Source organism: Rhea americana, unplaced genomic scaffold, assembly GCF_003343005.1.
Source record: "Rhea americana isolate MKP2758 unplaced genomic scaffold, rheAme1 scaffold_253, whole genome shotgun sequence".
NCBI lineage: Eukaryota > Metazoa > Chordata > Aves > Rheiformes > Rheidae > Rhea > Rhea americana.
The window spans coordinates 393164-409025 of record NW_028186372.1 but is presented as its reverse complement, the minus strand read 5'-3'; the positions used below and the strand labels follow the sequence as shown (position 1 = coordinate 409025).

General features: G+C 41.1%; 1 protein-coding gene across 1 annotated transcript in view; it reads right to left on the bottom strand.

Annotated features, from left to right (window-relative positions):
- The window catches only part of MCF2L2 (MCF.2 cell line derived transforming sequence-like 2), a 142353-nt gene that overhangs the window by 112723 nt on the left and 13768 nt on the right, over window positions 1–15862 (bottom strand). Inside the window, exons 4-6 of the mRNA XM_085307105.1 lie at window positions 7985–8075; window positions 6551–6670; window positions 2056–2172 (exon numbers count right to left, since the gene is read on the bottom strand). Of these exons, the coding sequence (XP_085163231.1) occupies window positions 2056–2172; window positions 6551–6670; window positions 7985–8075 (328 nt within the window). The remainder of the gene's footprint in view (window positions 1–2055; window positions 2173–6550; window positions 6671–7984; window positions 8076–15862) is intronic.

Here is a 15862-nt window from a genome sequence, read left to right as displayed (position 1 = left end):
GCCTGCCATTCTCAGTGCTGAAATTACTGTATTAAAATTGGCTGAGATATCACACTTCTGATTGTTACAGAGACAGAGCCATCCACAACTGAAGACCCAGTTTACTAAAGCCAAAAATGTACTCCGTGAGCAGGAGAGCTCATAGGTTACTAAGTCATTAAAGGTAAGAAAGTAGAAACAAAAAACAATGCAGTGAGATTGCTTAGTCACTACTACCCAGTAACAACTTAAAGCTGTTTCACAAAAAAGTCCTGGTAGGACAAGATATGAGACCACTAAGAGAAACAGCAAAAGCAATGAGGACAGTGGCTCAGCAAGTTCGAAGGTCAATCTGTTTCAAGGTGCAAAAGAGACCGACATTTCCCTGAATGACAGAGCAGAGATTTGACCGGCAGCACGAGGCATGGTGAGCCCATCAGTGCCCAGCCCAGTAGTATGCTGGCCCCAGTCCATTCCTGTGCACCAAGCAACAAATTGTTTCATATTCCTAAGCTGTGATTGCAATTTTGTTTTCAAGTCTCTGCGCTTGGTAAAAACACTCAAATAAATGTAACACAGATGTGAGAGTTACATATCCATGCTCATCTCAAATCTTAACTAACTGGCCATCTTTTACCAAGCTGTATCTTCAGCCTCACTCTACCCTCTTAGGTAATCTTCTGCTTTTGATAAACAATACACCCTTTTCTGTATCTCCTTTTACCCACACTCCTCCCTTTTAAAGGCTTTAGCTATTTGAAAACTCACACAGATGATTTCTTCAGACTTACCTCTCCTAAAAGGACAGTTTCCTGTTTTTCATACTTTTGACATATAGGCCYGTTCACTCTCTATCTCAATCCTAACCTCCCTGCAGCCAGCAAAGCTATGAAGGTAATGAGCCAGTGTTAGAAAGGAAACTCAGATTCTGCATTTGTGCACTTGRAAGCCTGAAGCATTTGGTGGTTCTCAAGGAGAGTAAAACACATTTTTGTGAGGACAGCAAAGCACGGACGTGATACCAGCAAAGTGACATGATTTTACTCTACGAGAGTATTGGTTTAGTACATASAAAATATTAAAGCCTCATAAACAAGCAAACAGTATAAGCAGCTTGGACTTTTTGCAAGCTCTCAGAAAAGTTCTGAGTTTTAAACTTATTTTGCAGGTCAGCAACAGCTTGCTCAGAACACAGCAAAAATTGGCATTATTTAGATCTAAGCTCTGATGCTCTGATCTTGCAGGTAGACCCACACAGATGGATGCAAACGCTGCTTACAGCCTCAGGGAAATTAACTCAGTTTCCAGTATCAGGACTCAACTCTGCATCTTTTCACTCAGACAGGATGAGACAACATTTTGGCTGTTAATRCTCCGAAATCTGGTTTTTGTAAGCTGACACCTTTTCTGGGCATCATAATGAATTGTTTACACTGTTTTGAAGATCAGCCACTGAGAGGTGTTAACCAATCCAAAAAARAAAAGGAACTATCAAACGTGTAACAAGTTTCCTAAAAGTCAACAAAACCAAAAGCCTTTCTGCCTTCCTGCAATTATTAATTGTTCTCAAGTTACTGAAAATGAGACCCAGCTGGAGTGTGTGTTTACACAGCACAGAGATGAAAACAAAGGACAATAAAATCCAGTACCCTGAGTATTTTTTTCCTCTCAAAAACATGGATATAATTGCTCAGTAAAGTGAAAATTTTGAACTTTGATTCAGTAAAGTGCTAAAACACATGTTCAACTTCAACCATGAGCTGAAGACCTATGAATTTTATCAAATATTCAAAAGTATTCAAAAGTTAAGAATGTGCCCACAGGACTCGCTGAGCAGGAATATTGGCATTATCAGACTCTAGTCCAGCTTCACACTGAAATACAAATTACTATTTCTAATACAAGCTTTCGCGGCATTTATTTTTCTTTCTTTGTGTCATAGCTTTCCCTTTTCATTAGTCCCTAGTAAAATATGCAGGCTGAAAWGTAGTTGGAAAGTTATTCCTTGATGTTTGCTCTATGGTCATCTGGTTACTCCTAGGTGCAGCCATGAGTAAGAACACCACYAACACTCACAGTTCGGTGATGTATCCACTGACTGTGGCCATACTCCAGGGTTCCTCCCAGCTCCCGGGTCAGCTGACTTTTGTCGATATAACCATGTAGATCGGAGACAGAATTTAACATGATGATCTGAAATGATGAACCCAAACACTACGGATTAACTGAGAGAAAGATGAGCCCTTTCAATCACTCTTCCTAAGCTCCTAGAATTTGCCTTTACCATATACAATTAAAGTGCAATTCCACTATAGGCAGTAAGTTATCTTGTATTTATTCATATAATGGCCACAGTTTATTTCCAATAGATTTTGCCTTCTCAACATGCACATGGCCTTTTTTGAGCTACCCATAAACCGATACCATCTTGCTCCCTGCTAGGCAGAGGATGCAGCCATTTTACACATACAACAAGAGAAGTATGGTATTTACAATATTCACTTAAAATTTCATCTAAGCATCTCTATATTTTGTAGGTAATTGTTATTTACTGTGAAACAAAAGTATAGATCACTAGGAACAAAACTTTCCTTTCACTTGCACTGTTTTATGTCTCTGTGTGCTCACTGAGTGGTGCTTTTCCTTTTTTATCATGATGTGAGGAGAAGGAGAGAAAAGCCTAAATTCCCATTCTCATTTTAAACCACCTTCTTATCATGAGACCTACTTAAATGAAAGCAAAAACTGATTTGCATTAAGTTTCAGGAAAGCATTATTACTTTTTGGCTAGCTCTGTAAATGTTGTCTCTAACAACACAAGACACAAGCGGTTATGCAAAAAACATACATGAATTTAAATATACTTCGTCATCCTAATAGCTAGAAAACACTCTATGACTCCAACAACAGAAAAACAAGGTGTTGAGCACAAATGACTACAAATCTTAAACYTTAGGCTTTAACAAATGTGTCAAATGTATTACTTGGCTCTGTGGTTTAAGGAAAAGGCAAATGGCTATACCTGTTAGCATGCATTAATTCCAACAGAAAGAGTTAAGGTCAGAGCAAACACTCTGTGGATGATGAGATGAGCACAGATGTTTAGAGGTAAGAAGATGTGTATTTTAAGCTAAACAGTGCTGTGAGAAGAGTCTTGAGAACAAGTCTGAACAAGTTTGTAAGCTGATTTTTGTTACAGAATCTTCCTGGATTAATTGAGGCTGGCAGGAGTCTCAGGTCTATAGCCCAGCTTTCTCAAAGGTGCATCAGCTATGACATCAGACCAGGTTGTTCAGGGTTATATTCAACTGAATCTTAATAAGTTCCCAGAACTGGGACTGTATCGCTTCTCTGGGCAGTCTATTACACTGCTTGATCATTCTCATGATGTTTTTCCTTATATCGAGTTGCAACCACTCCTGTTTGACTTCATGTCCATTATCTCTTTTCCTCCTGCAAAGTACAACCTGGCTCTACCTCCTCAGCAACCTGCTCAGATATTGGCAAGCTGTTATTAGGTTGCCCCCCTCCCAGCCTTCCCTTCTCTAGGCTGAACAAGCTACCGAGTGCCTCGGTCAAAGCTAAAGGCAAAGATATTCCCTGAACATAAAACCAAAAGCTGCTTTGTGATGATCTTAGCCAGAAACTCAAAAAGCTAGATCATCTTGGATTAACCTCAGCCTGAAGCGTGAAGTCTATGCACTACTTCTGAATTGCAGAGCACCTTTGAGAAGTCCTAAGTCTTAATTGTTTTGTAGCTCTTCCTTAACAGTGTGTTTGCTGACAAGTCAGAAATCTTTTGATGCCCCAAACTTCACTGAAATTACAGAAACACACTGTTATGCATTTTGCTGCTGTGAAGATGTTTGTTTTAACCTGATACATTCAGCACAAGAGACGAAGCAAATCTATTAATATAGCCAGATATGGTGCTATCTCCTCTCACAGGCATCTCTGCAGGAGAATCACTGACAGCCATACAGCATCTGCCTAAGAAACAGATCTTACAAAGTACTAGCATGCCTCACACTCCTTGCCAGAGTGAAAAACCACCATTCTACWGCAACATAAGCTGCAGAATGAGAGCTCTATCTATGAATTACCAGATTTTATAATAGGTGAACCCTTGTGTACCTCCAATATTTTTATATCTTGTTTATTTCTCAAATAACTCTCCCAATAGAAATTTCCTTCAGCAGGTTTTATCAACCAGTAAGTTATATAAATCCTGCATTTCCGTGTTGTGTCTGGTTTTATTATTTTAATCTCTCTTTCTTGCTCCTGTTTGATCTTCTGGTTTGTATTCAATCCAATGTTGATATAAGTCAGCAGATCTATTTTACTGAACATATTTGCATTCCGATAGCTCAGATAACTCTGTGTTTTCTTACCAAATGCACACCATATTCTTGTAACCTCTTCCGAATGTTCCTGGTCTAGCCCTTATTCATTTGCAGTTGTGATAGAAAATGCAACCTATCCTTGGCCCAGTTAAGACRTTAAGCTGTTTGCAGATATGTACGTACTGTGCATTTGGCACTCTGACAACACTAAAGGATGATGCCGGTATTCAAAAATGGTATTGATGTGTACAGTTCATTCAGTAAGGATATCTCCCTTAGGAACAACACTCTTTGGCCCTGCTCTTAGGCTTGCCATGCAGGATGCTGTTTTGAAGGGGAACAGATGGATCTCTCTCTCAATAACTTTAGCAGCTCTAAAACTGAGCTATGTGGGTGCATATCTAGATGATCTTTTTGAGGTAAGCTGCAAATGCAGCTGAAAGAGAGCATGGCAGACCCCAGGAACCTCAGGCACCATTAGCACACAGCACCAGGCAACATAGGGTATCACCAGGCATATAAGGGCAGGCTACGTATAACTCTGACGGCCTGCCCGCAGATACGTGTGCAGAAGGTAGGCAGATGTAGCAGCAAGCACACTAGGTTCCTAGTTTTTTGTAAGACTGCTCTCTAAGGGCCATGTGAAAATACTCAAGGTGGCTCAAAACTTGGATGTCCAAAAGGACTAAAAAAAACAAATTCACATCTTGACTTTTCTGTCTGTATTTAATACTTAATGCAGTTCTTGATCCTTGCCTGCAAGTACCCTCCCTTCCAAACTTGGAAGTTTCAAACTTGGATTTGAAAAGACACACTGTCATCAAATAAATTGCTGAAAGTACAGAAAATGCTGAACTGCTAGCAAATGCTAGTATGGTGGTTGCTATGGTAACAAACTGTGGCTTATTAAATACAGGAGCATCCATTTTAAAAAATTCTTTTAAAAAATTTAAGTGCTATAAAATTAAAAGATTTTGCTTTGTAATTAAACATGTATTTTTATATCAATTTTGCTTTTAGTACTGAGAAGGTACCCTTGCCAACCTACAGACAATGGTACTATTTAATCCACAATATGGATTTATGTAGGAATAAATATTCACAGTTCATTTTCTGTATTCACTGTAATAAATGAGCTTCTGTCTCTTACTTCAGCAGAAGCAAGAAGTGTGTTAAACWTCTGAACTTAAAACCTAGATATTGACAGAGTCTAGTAATCACTGGAGAAGAGCCAAGGGGCTTTTGTAAAACATTAAAACCTGGAGCAAAATCCCAAACAATGATGTGAAATTACTCTAGTAAAGTCATTATGGAACAGTGTGAGTCTGTTCCAAGATGAAATACTATTAATAATCATCATTTAATTTTATAAAATGCCCTGAAACCACAGGCAAACATGCAGTTAGAACAGCTCCAAAAAGAGCTCTCACAGAATAATATAAAACTTAAATTGTCTCGGGTTTGAYAACCTGCTTCAAATCACATTCTCATCAACCCACGGCACATGTCAAGTACATAGAAAAGGAAGTAAAAAGCAAGCTTTGAACCTTAAGTGGGTGGGGACATACAAGATACTATAAATAGGCAATTCCCTGCAAGCACGTAACCAGGGCACCGTCAGGTTGTCAACAGTCCCATGGATGACACATAAAACAGTGCAGAGTTCAGCCTTAGCCCTTCGCAGTTTGGTTGCCCTAACCACCTGCATTTGTCACTGGAGGGAGAAGATCTACCTCTGCCTACAGCTGAGGAACAGCTCCACTGAGTTAAGAGCTAAAACGACAGTACTTAAACCCAGTCGCACTTTATAGCTGGACTGAGCTGCATGGGGATACATGTATCAAAAYGCTGTAAAACAAAATGTGATACTTAATTCTTTGGCATTATTGCAACTAATGGGAGTAAAATCCCACAAACACAACTTAAGTAAACCATTGCTCCTTTCCAGTATGTTCCTATCACTGAAATGAGAGCAAATATATGTTCTGTGATCCAGTTAATGAAGCTAGCTGCAAATGTTCCCATGTGTATCTCAAAGCTTGTTTGATGTCTTTCAGGTTTCAGTTGAATCTCTACTGACATCGTATACACTACGCAGATCCAGATCAAAGTCCCCACCTGCCACTTGCAATCGAATGTTAATTACTAGTTATGAGAAATCTGCTGACACCTAGAAACTGTAGACATGGAGATAAGGAGTACACATGGACAAAAAAACGCATGCTTACCGGTACCTTCATTTTAAAGTCATCTCGATAGAGTTTAATGCCAATGTCAGCGATTGTCCTTTGGATAAAGCGAGARGGTCGCAGGACAAACACCAGCTGCAGGTTTCCTGGAAATGCTCCCTGCAAGGAATACAAAAATATTAGAAGGCACAACTCTCCCATACAGGAGGGCCCAGGGAATCTTTACTTAAGTGTTTCTTAATAGGGGTAAAGCAGGTAGGACATACTGATCCCTTGGCCTGTTCAGCTGTTAATTGTATCAGCTGGTCCATTCAATACACGCCAAATGTCACAATTTCCTGAAATCAGAGCAAAGACTAGCTCCTGGATTTTACTACCCAGTCATATGCTGGTTTTTGACAGAGATTAAGCACAGAGCTCTGAAGCTTCTGCATCAGCAGTCCCTTCTCCCTTCCTGCTCCCAGATGTGAAGCACTTCAGATTTCTTTTCCACCACTGCCCCATAGGTTTCCCCCTTTTTTAGACTGCAGCCACTAGAGGGCAAAAGCAGCTACCTACAAAAAACTGGTTGCCTACATTTGACTGTGTGAAGGAAGCAGGTGGCACAGATGGATTCCCCAAACGGACCTATCTTCACATCCTGGAAAGGTTTTTTAAAATCTACTTTTTAACCTCCTATGTTTCCCACACATAGGCACTCAGCACTTTCATCAGGCTTGGCCCAGTTCACTCACACAGTCCTTCCCTGAGCTCATAAAGCATATAAAAGAAGCTCACAAAGCATAAAAAAGAACTATTTCTAAGAGAGGGCAACTAAAAAGAACAACGAATGAAAACAGATTCTGTCCACATTCCCTGAGGTGATTTAAAGTCACCTTGGATATTCCTCTACCCTATATCTCAAAGGCAGTATACTGAGTGCTACATAAAATCCCGGGCTCCTTAAACAGCAGACRTTCTAGATAATACACATGTAACAACAGCTGCTTTAGTAGCACTGAAAATCAGCTTCTTAACTCTGACTTGCCCAAATAAGATATAAGAAGCTATTAAGAGTTTCTGACAGATCACCTACTGCCACATACACATAAATCCCTTGGGATCTTTCTATTACAAGCAGGCCACGCCGTCACTCCTCACTTGGCGCAGAGAAGGGAGTCTCTGCTACACTCTTACTTACAGGAACCCACTCCAGACCATTAGAATTTATAGCACAGTCACCCTGGCAAATAACAAATCTGGCCTGACAAGTAAGAAATCTGTCCTAATTCATGAGTAAACAAGGTTGGCAATCTGTTACTGCAGCTTCCTCCATCTCCTAGTTAACACTCATGAGCTCAGGGGTTAGAGAGAAACTGCATCAACAAAAAAAATAAAGGAGCTAAAAGTGAGCTCACGAGACTACATCCTGTGCTGAAAATTCAGTAGATAATTTTAATTTCTAGAAGATAAAACACAAAGGTAGGCACTTACTGCTATTCGCGTCAGGGATGCCTTGACTGCACTCCATTTGTCCCGTCGTCTGTCTATGATGATGATGAATCCGATGCTGGCAGCCTCAAGACTGCAAAACATGAAATAAGTATGCTGGGTTACATGAAGATACTCCCATTCTAAGGAAGCGTATTGCAGCAAAACACAGCCTCCATCAGATCACCCTCTAAGCCCATTATGAAAATGCAACGTACAGTGGAAAGAATGAACATTTGGCAGAAATTCACATGAACAGGAAAGGCAGCAAATTTTCCTCTTTCCAGCGTAAGGCTAGCAGCTTCCACAAAACATGAATATTTTATCTGCTAAATCACTCAGCTGCTATGCTATTTGCTGCCAAATCTAGGTGATATGAATAGTTCAGGATCACAAATTACACTGTGCTGTATCGAAGGGAGAAACCTCAGATCTTGCTTGCTCTGCAATGTAACTCAAGTTATTAGACACCCTGCTTCAATGTTCTGCTGACACCTGACAGGGCACTTAGCTCCAGGGGCAGATCGGATCTCCTCACTATCGCTACCTTCCCTTTGCACACAACACCCTAGTCATTTTGGAGGACAAGGCAGGAGTTTAAGAGTTCAGAGATATATGCTGCTAAGCCACACACTAGTCCCAAGGCTGAAACCCATTCAGAAGTTCTGTCTTAACATATTGACTAGAATAATGGTTTCTGTTCCTTCCCCGTACTTTTCAAGGGTCTTTATGAGGCACTGACTTGAGGCTCCATCCTGTCTACACAGACCTCACAGATATCTCCTCCCCTTCCTCTCTCAAAAATCCCACTGCTGCGCAGGGCTCCAGGGGGACTGCTCTTCTCCCTGCTCTCTATGAGGGCTCAGAGCTGGAGAGTAGTCTTCAAAGCTAAGCAAACTTAGAGGAAAAACTCCCAAAACTTCTTTATAGCAAGATAGCTCCATCAGCTTTGGACAAATCTGAGCCAGGCAGAAAAAGTATACATGTTATGATCAAACAAAAAACTGCAATCGAACACCTAGTTACCTCTTGGCCTTTGCACAGATGAAGAGCAAGAGAAGCTGTATAAAACATTGATCCCTTTCCCATTGTCCATACAAGCAGCAGGCAGAATTGCTGTTTTCATCACTGGAGAGCATAAGATAACATTTTGCCCTCCTCTGTAAAACCATACTGTGCTCAAAGGGGGTCATGAAGCAGTCCAGGCAAATCCTTTTTTAAGGGTCATTTCTGTGAGGGTCTGGATTTGAACTTCAAACTTCTGTCAATAACCCACCAGCCATACCAGCTCTGAGCATCTGCCAGAGTTCGGCAGGATCACGATCAACAACCTGGAACTGAAAGCCTCCGATGGAAACAGCAAAGGCTGGTGTAAGCTTGCTGAGAATTTAGGGAATCAAAACAAATCTAGGCCTTGCATGTTTAAGGGAAAGTTGCAAGAAAAGATCCCACACTACACAGAGAAGCAGAGACAGCTGGTACTATCAACCTACACATAACTCCCTGCTTGACCTAGGGGAAAACGATGTGCCATTTTCCTCTTTTGCGTGTGTGATTTGAACATTTTTCTCCTTTGTTTAGTAATCTGCAGAGAAACATTCAGGTCACTGTGGAAAGGAAACAACTGCAAGAAATTTTAGAGAACAAATGTGTTTTAGAAATCAGGGCAGAAAGGAAAGGTTCCCTTCTCCCTTCCCATTCAATACCCCCCAGCACAGCATCCCACTCCACCCCAAGCACAAGCTTGGTGTGCTGTGAACCCCAGTCCTCAGCACCAGGGTTGCATCAGCCCACGCACAGTGCACTGCCAGTCCCTGTACCCACAACAGCAGCTCCAGTTACTCCATTTACCTCTGACYTTGGGAACTGCAGCCCCCAGCTCTCCAGCTAATACAACCACCACCCCAAAAGGCAAAAAATCCAAACCACCACAGGCTCTACAAGGTGAGGTGGGGAGAAATCCTCTAACTTGCTGTAGCACTAAGACTGCATTGCTCCTGACATCAGGAAGCTCTGCTGAGACTCGCTCGTCGACACAAGCAAATACGCCAGAGCCACAAACTGAACAGCACTTTGAATTCTCTCACTCACATTACCAAAAGCCCTTGAGAACTTGTGAGWTGGAAACACACTTCAGAAAACAGGCTGATGTGGGCTGCACACAGACCCTGGGCCTAGGGAATAGGAGACCATACAGTAAACACTCACTGCTGACCAAACATGTTGCCCATAGAAACTTGGTTTGCTAAAGACAGGATTGTACTCACRAATACTTGAAAACTCTCCTACAAACTACCCACCACTCAAGACCAATCCAGAATAATTTTTCAAATATCTGATACTGATAGCACTAACAGTTGTCACAAACCTGTGCTCCCCAAATCACTCCCCGCACCCTGGCTGGCCTCGTGCTTAAGCACAGGCTCAAGCACCTCCATCTCCATGGAGCAGGCTCAGTGGAGGTTAGCTCTGCCTCCAGCAGTTCCTCAAATGACCAGAGAAGCAGGTAGCTACAAGACGTATGTCTCACTTAGGAATATATTACTGTAGTCAGCATCTAATCCTGTTTTCACAGCTTAGATTCACCCAACAACTCCCAGACATTAATTGCACACACAGAATCAGGTTCAAATCCAGTGCAACTCCATCRAAACCAGTGATTTATAACAAAATGACTGACAAAGTAAGCATGTTAGCTGAAGTTACCAAAACGCTGGTGTTGGTCTAAAGAAAAATATTACTCAACCAATATCAGATTAATAAAATAGAGAAAAATGTGTTCTTAGTAAAAATTTATGGTGCATAAAAACCACAAATAACTCTCTCCACAAGTCCCATATTCACACAAGCYGCCTGCAAACAGAAATTGCCTTGTTTTGCACATCTTCCTGGTTTGAGACTGACTGAAGGCTTTGTAAAAGGAGTTCACATGGAAATTCAGAGGCCAARAAGAATTCAGATTCTTACATTTACACCTTCACGAGTAAACTGCAAAGCAAGTAACTGCCAACACAGCATCCGAAAAGCAACATGCACCACCACGATTCAAACAAATACAAAAGTACTTGTGCCAATTAAAACTTGCCTATGTGCCTCAAAACTAACTCTAAGCCCCATTTCTAAAAGATCCTAAAATATAAAGAGCAGAAGTCACTTAAAAGGTGGACCTTGGATGTTTTTACAAGTACGCGCCCACAATCTAGCAGTTTGTTTTCTCCTGTGTTCTTCTGCCATGGGGATTTATAAGAGCAAAATAGCATCAGATGCAACAACAAAAATTAAATTCATAGATAACRGGAACAAGAGCTTGAGAAAGACAGATATAGAAAGAAAATGCAGGAGGAACAAAGCAAAGGAATTTTCTCATGAAATTAAGCTTGGCAAGAACAGTCATGGGGGCAGGGAGAGCTGGGAAGAAGGAACATATGGAAATAGCAACACTGCTCTTCAGTAGCCACTGTGGTTTACACAGTGTTGCAGGCCAGTTAAAGAGACAGAGGAAGYGAAATATGAAGACCCATATAATGCAGGTACAATCCCAGATGTGGAAGAGAATGAAGAAGGAGACAAGGCCTGAGATTTGAGAAAGATTTGTCAGGGTAAAATTAGAACTAAGCCATTAAGCAAAAAATTTAGCTAGTTATTGCAGCATATACAACTTAAAATATTGAACTTATTACATTGGATGAAATGAAGTGAGTGGAAAAAGGAGAATACAGTTAAAGATCTGCATGATCTGAAGGAGGAAAAGGGGGGGAAGGGAAGACAATAAAACCACATGCTGCTGAAAAGTAGAGCAACTGAGTAGAGCACAGAAAAAGAAACGTGAGGGAATATCTACATCGCTCAAAATCACTCTGGCAGACTGTGCAAAGTCAAGGAGCAAAGAAATTACTCAGATACAGTTCAGTATATCTTGGCTGCCCCAGGTTAGGTTGATGGATTCAACACACGGAGTGGTTTGACAATGGAAGTATCTTTGGACAACATAAAGATGGAAATGGAGTTATAACCTTGATACAAAGTTATATCTCAGCCTTCTGCAATGCTATTCCCCGTGTTTCATCTYGACGCTCAGCACAATATCACCTGTCTTCACTGAGATGGGCCAACAGTGTTTGTATGCTTTTTTCTTTTTAATTAGACAGGGCTGATTTAAGGCCTAAATTTAGCCAGGGAAACAGAGAGAGCATCAGCAAGTGATCCTGTTTCAGCCCACATGCTGAAAGGAAAGGCCATGCCAAGGTCTGAGTGTCACTTGGCACTGAGGGATGAGTGCAGGCAATCAGCTGTGGGAAGCAGAAGCTTAGCCAAAACGGCAGCATGGGTGCAGGCAGAGGAACAGCTGAGAAACCCCACTTGTGTCTGTGCGTGTGCAGGTTTGTTTAGAAACAAACATGCTCTATCAATGTTTTCTCAGAGTCAGCACTATAATATCCCTACCTGCATTACAGAACTGCATTAGGATCCAGTTCTTTAAAAAGAGAGATTTGAAGAAAATTCTGCATAGCAGGTAAACATCAAGCTTGCCTCCAAATCAAATTCAGACATGTTTGGCTATGTCTACATAGGGCTAGCAGAGAGATTCCCTTTCCCTGAAAGAAGGGTGCACAATCACCCGAGCTGATCCATCCTCAGGTCTGAATGCAGGTTAGCTCTTGAGTACTGATTTGAGGTCAGCRAATGCCAGATTTCCTGAGAAGGAAAGACAGCTGCTTATCTAAGCAGTTGACCTATTTCAATTGGAAGAGAAGGGAACTGTAGTTGTGGAATAAAGCAAGTAAATAGAGCTTTCTACAGCTATCTATTGCACAGGTGTATGCATAGGTGTATGCATTCGCATACACCCACACTACCTAGTGCTTGTGATCATGAGATGTAGGTCCACTTGGTGCAGCACTCATGAGCAGGGCCTGGAACAGAGGGAAAACTGATCCGATTGCAAAAGTCTCATTAGACTGATCTTCCATCTTAGAAAGCAGTTTATCTTTTAAAGGCCAGAAGTCCAAGACTTGCTTACAGCCCACCAAAAAACATTGTGTTATGTGAGTCGATAAAGTAAATGCACTCAGCAGCTTCAAAGATGAAGTGCCATGCCTGTACATCTAAATAACAACAATTGATATCTACCTTTATCTTTCCAATATTTTATCGTATGGGCTTATGCACAGAAGACCAGTCACTCCAGAGGGATGTAGCAAGTTACTAACTCACTGAAAAAAGTTATCTGTGTTCACAGACCTTATCTACGCAACTAATACGAATCTTATTCTACAGGATACAAAGAAACAAGACACTAGAAAAGACAGATGGTTCTCTCCACATCTACCTGAAAAATGTTACTGATTTCTCCAGTTCATTGAGTTATAAACAAGGAAATATTTTCCATGCTAARCAGGATGAACTGCTTTTCAAACTATACTTCATCTTACCTGATTCATGGCAATACCCTGTATAACTCCAAAATCTAAAAGACTATTCTCTCTTAGTCACTTTGATACTTGCACAGACTCCCTAAGAATAAAATAACAGGTGAACTACTAGCAGTGAATTATGTGTGTACAGGAAAGCTGTTATAGTAAACTCCTAAGCAGTACTCCTAAGCAGTACTCTACAATGTAAGCAACAAATACAGCCCCATTACTGCTTGCTAAGATGTAGGAAAGACACTCTCTGTGCATAGATCAGCTAATTGCAGATTAACAAGGCTTGAGTGTATCAAAACAGTGTCAATACTTATGCCACAGGGAGTTTTTACTTCATACGATTATGTCATAAATCACACAACCAAAGCTTGCTGCTCAGGTTCTCCCTCTTCTAAATGAATATCTTTAACACTTGTCTTCTGCATGAAGGCTGGCAAGTTCCAAATAGCAACTCAGATGCAGAGTCAATCTCTCCAAAAGCACTGCAACAGGACTAGCAAACTACCTGGACAACTCTCATCCCTGTGGTGTGATCTATGATTGAACCTAAGAATCAAACCAATGTGCTAGGGAGCAGAAAATGCAGGTTCAAATCCCAACCTGTTCTTGAACAGGTCATTTAAATCAAGTTGAGTAGCCACTTGTTCAACACAGGTTTTGGTCATCATGTCTTTAGTGTAAAATATTACATAAATACATCTCAATCTATAAAATAGGCATACTATAGCTTTCTTGACCTACAAATAAAGTTCTGAGATTTATTGCACCATTTCTTGAACACTGCTCTGGGATTCCTCAGGGGAAGAGGAAACAGAACTGACATACTGAATCAAAGCAAAGGTCCATCTAGCTCAATACCCTCTCTCTACTGGCAGTAGGCAGTGGATGCTGAGGCAAGAGCAGAAGGAAACTGAGAARGGCAATCTTGCTCTTAGTTTGTTCTCCCAAGTCCTAGAATTAAACTAGACATGGACTTCTTCAACCAGAGCTTGCATCTCAGCCATTGTATTCAGCTGCCCTTGATGAATCCATTTTCCGTTAATTTATCTAATTTCTTTTGAATCCATTTATAACACTTCTATTTATCATGCTAAGAATGTAACATGCTAGTTCTCCAATACCTGTTAACATTACCAGAGATCACCCACCAAGACAGCAAGTATAAAGAACTGAAAAACTAGTTTTGTGTTTTTCTCAGCTACAGTTGCTGTTTTATTAACCCTGAAGCTAGTTATTCTAGTCCAGAAGTTAATGAAGAAATACAGAAGGAGTATCGCCTTGCAGAACAACGGTCCTACAGAGCAGAGTGAAACAATGAAGCTGTTAAGCTCAGTGTGTGGTTCCTCTCAGCTTATTTTGGCAGCTCCTGATGGGGAATACATGTAGGTGGAGTTGGAAAACTTCTTACTTAAACTTGGAGGAGGCACGTTTTCCCCTCATCACCCTCTAAGCACCTTTATACACAAGACCACAGGAAATAATAAATCCCTGCTGTGCTTCTACCTAGCACAAATAGCCATGGTTCAGAGACAAGACCAGGAGGCTGAAAAAATATTAAACTCTCTCTCTGGATAAACAGAWAGTAATTCAGCAGCTATGCCTCAGTGCATTTCCTCAGAGCAGTGGAAGTGAGTGTTTCACTCCTGCAGCTCTGCTGCTAGGAAAACATCCTAGCTGTGCAGCAATCTCCCAGTAAACAAAGCACCACCCCACTTCACTGACTCACTGGTAGTTGTTCCATGAGAGCAACAGCTCTGTGATTTTTCTTTCATCCAGTGTGATGAGACAGATTTAACTGACTACAAGAATATGACAATATTAATGAAAACTCACAGCCAACATTCTACCACTGATAATGACCAACATCTCCTGTCAGGTGGGCAACCATCCATCCTCACTCATGCCAGCAAGGCCAGCATTTTGTCTTTGCTCCTCCACTGAGGTGCTACTCACTACCATTAGGGTATTTAATAAAACAGATACATCCAAGCAATATTAGTCTGTCTGGTCAGAGCTTTGCACATTCCTTAGGAAGTATGAGCAATTTCCCCTTCTTCAGAAGGGCAAAGACATGAGATCAATTTACACTATATTACTTTGCCTTTTTACAGTGCCCTTTTGTTCAAATGTAGGGTCTTCCTTCTCCTTACACAGAAAGATACACTCAGACCATTAAAACCATTAAAAGTGTGGTTCTTTCCAGCTGCAGCCCTTCATTTCTTACAGGCAATGCGCCACAAGATTTTGTTACAAATGACCCTCTTATTTACTATGTTACCTGTTGCTCTTCAAATCTACACTTCTCTTCCACTCAGTCCAAGTGCTGAACAGAAAGCCTGCCCTGTGTGAGGTATTCTGTTCCTTACAGAAGATGTAAGTGGTTCCTAGAGTGTCCTGCACATGGGGAAGTTTCCTAGCACTGCTAGAAGTAGGAAGGAAAGCTCTCTAGGAGAGA